Source organism: Eimeria mitis, genomic scaffold (assembly GCF_000499745.2).
Source record: "Eimeria mitis Houghton genomic scaffold, Emh_scaff3581, whole genome shotgun sequence".
NCBI lineage: Eukaryota > Apicomplexa > Conoidasida > Eucoccidiorida > Eimeriidae > Eimeria > Eimeria mitis.
The window spans coordinates 1-2,356 of NW_013571925.1; the positions used below are offsets into that span (position 1 = coordinate 1).

Below are 2,356 nucleotides of genomic sequence, written 5' to 3' on the forward strand. Positions count from 1 at the left end.
CAGCAGCAGCAGCAGTGATGGAATCAAATTAAATCAAACAGAAGGTTCATACGATTCGGCTTGTTGCTGCAGCAGCAGCAGCAGCAGCAGCACTGCAGCAGCAGAGCTGCAGCAGCAGAGCTGCAGCAGCAGAGCTGCTGCAGTCACTGTGCAGCGAAGGCGGCTCTGCTGCTGCTGCTGCTGCTGCTGCTGCTTGAGCTGCAACAGCAACCCTAGCTGTTGTTGCTGCTGTAGCTGCTTGCAGGGGTAGCAGCAGCAGCAACAGCATCTGCTGCTGCTGCTGCTGCTGCTGCTGCTGCTGCTGCTTCTACAAGTATCTCTGTTGAGCATGCTCCTGTGCAGCAGCAGCAGCAGATATACGTGTCACTGTTGCTGCTGCTGCTGCTGCTGCTGCTTCTGCTGCTGCTGCTGCAGGACTCCTGCAACGCAGGCACGTTTTCCTTTCGTTTTTTCTTCTGCTGCAGCTACCACTGCTACTGCTTCTGCTGCTGCTGCTGCTGCTCCTGCTGCTGCTCCTCCCCCTCCTGCTCCTGCTGCTGCTTCTGCTGCTGCTGCTGCTGCTGCTGCTGCAGCTCTAGAAACCACTGGGGTTCCTTAAGCCACTTCGGTTTGTTTATGTGGTAGCTACTGCTTCTGCTGCTGCTGCTTCTGCTGCTTCTGCCGCTGCTGCTGCTCCTCCCCCTCCCCCCCCTCCTGCTGCTGCTGCTGCTGCTGCTGCTGCTGCTGCTGCAGCTCTAGAAACCACTGGGGTTCTTTGAGCCATTTGGGTTTGTTTACGATTGCGGGGAGAGGCAGCATAGCTGGGGGGGTTATATGCTGCAGCTGTCTGTACACCTCATCGTTGCATCTGTGTAGTTCTTTTATTAAATTAAAACAAAACATATCTTCTTCTTCTTCTGCTGCTGCTGCTGCTGCTGCTGCTGCTGGTGGTTGTGCTGCTGCTGCTGCTTGCGGTGGTTCTATAGATGGGTCTATTGCTGGTGCTGCTGCTGCTGCATCTGTTGCTGCTGCTGCTGCTTGTGTTGCTGCTGCTGCAGCAGCAGCAGAGGTGTTGAGGTGCAGCAGCAGCAGCTCGTCGCTGCTGCACTGCTGCCTATATAGCTTCGCAGCATCGAAGCAAATCCAGCCCCGTGTCTCTGCGTCTGTCTGCTGCATGTGCTGCTGCCAGAGCTTGCTGCTGCGGCTCCTGCTGCTGCTCTGCTGCAGCAGCAACCCCACCACTAAAACACCATTAAACACAAACGAGCCGTATATTAGTTTGTGGCTCAGAGGCAAACAACCCCATACAACACGAAAACCACGCAGCTGCTGCAGCAAACCCATATCCTGCTGCTGCTGCTGCTGCTGCTGTTGCTGCTGCTGTTGCTGCTGCTGCTGTTGCTGCTCTTGCAGCTGATGTTCAGGCTGCTCTTGCTGCTCCTGGAGTTGGTCTTGCTGTTGCTGCTGTTGCTGCTGCGGTTGTTGTTGTTACTGTTGCTGCTGCTGCTGTTGCTGCTGCTGCTGTTGCTGCTGCTGCTGCTGCTGTTGCTGCTGCTGCTCAGTCCGGTAACCTGGCTGCTGCTGCTGCTGCTCACAAGTGCGGGGCACTGCAGCAGCAGCAGCAGCAGCTGCTGCTGCTGCTGTTCACTAGCCGGGCCCCCTCACAGAGTCCGAGGCTTCTTAGTTGCTGCTGCTGCAGTTGCTGCTGCTGTTGTTGCTGCTGCTGCTGCGGTGTATGCTGCTGCTGGTTGCGTGCTACTGCTGCTGCTGCTGCTGCTGCTTGGGTGCCTCTATAGGCCACCAGGAGCAGCAGCAGCGGTGAATGCTAAACTATTAAAACCGCAGCAGCAACTGCAGCAGCAACTGCAGCAGCAGCAGCAGCAGCAGCAGCAGCAGCACGTGAAGGTTTACTTAGTATAAATAAAAAATAAAAAAATAATATTTTACATTATATGCCTCCGCAAAATAACTAATAGAAGAGAGGAGATATATATAAGATGTCTTCTGCTGCTGCTGCTGCTGTTACTCACAGCAGCAGCAGCAGCAGCAGCAGCAGCAGCAGCATGCAGCAGCAGCGGCTGCTGCTGCGGCTGATGCCGCAGCTGCTGCGGCTGCAGCTGCTGCAGCCACTTCTGCTGCAGCAGCACGAAGCTGTCTAACAAATATTTTATCTTTTATTTAGCTTGCATGCGCAGATACACAGCAGCTGCTGCTGCGTCTGTCTCGCCGTATCTGCCACTGCAGCAGCAGCAGCAGCAGCAGCGGCAGCTGCAGCAGCAGCTGCAGCAGCTGCAGCAGCAGCAGCAACCACTTCTGTTGGGTTCGCTGCAGTGTCTGTTTGTCCTTTGTTGCTGAGTTGGTCGTTTTATATATTTTA

At 55.2% G+C, this 2,356-nt stretch overlaps 2 protein-coding genes across 2 annotated transcripts in view; one reads left to right on the top strand and one right to left on the bottom strand.

The window, feature by feature from the left end:
* Positions 1–624: 624 nt before the first annotated feature.
* EMH_0067430 (uncharacterized protein) lies at positions 625–1,155 on the bottom strand (the record flags this gene model as incomplete). The annotated part of the gene is made up of 1 exon (XM_013498627.1): positions 625–1,155. One exon carries the CDS (start codon positions 1,153–1,155, stop codon positions 625–627), a length of 531 nt encoding a protein of 176 aa, XP_013354081.1.
* Positions 1,156–2,166: 1,011 nt separating this feature from the next.
* The window catches only part of EMH_0067440 (uncharacterized protein), a gene marked incomplete at both ends in the record, with an annotated part of 2,554 nt that continues 2,364 nt past the window's right edge, over positions 2,167–2,356 (top strand). Inside the window, one exon of the mRNA XM_013498628.1 lies at positions 2,167–2,309. Within this exon, the coding sequence (XP_013354082.1) occupies positions 2,167–2,309 (143 nt within the window). The remainder of the gene's footprint in view (positions 2,310–2,356) is intronic.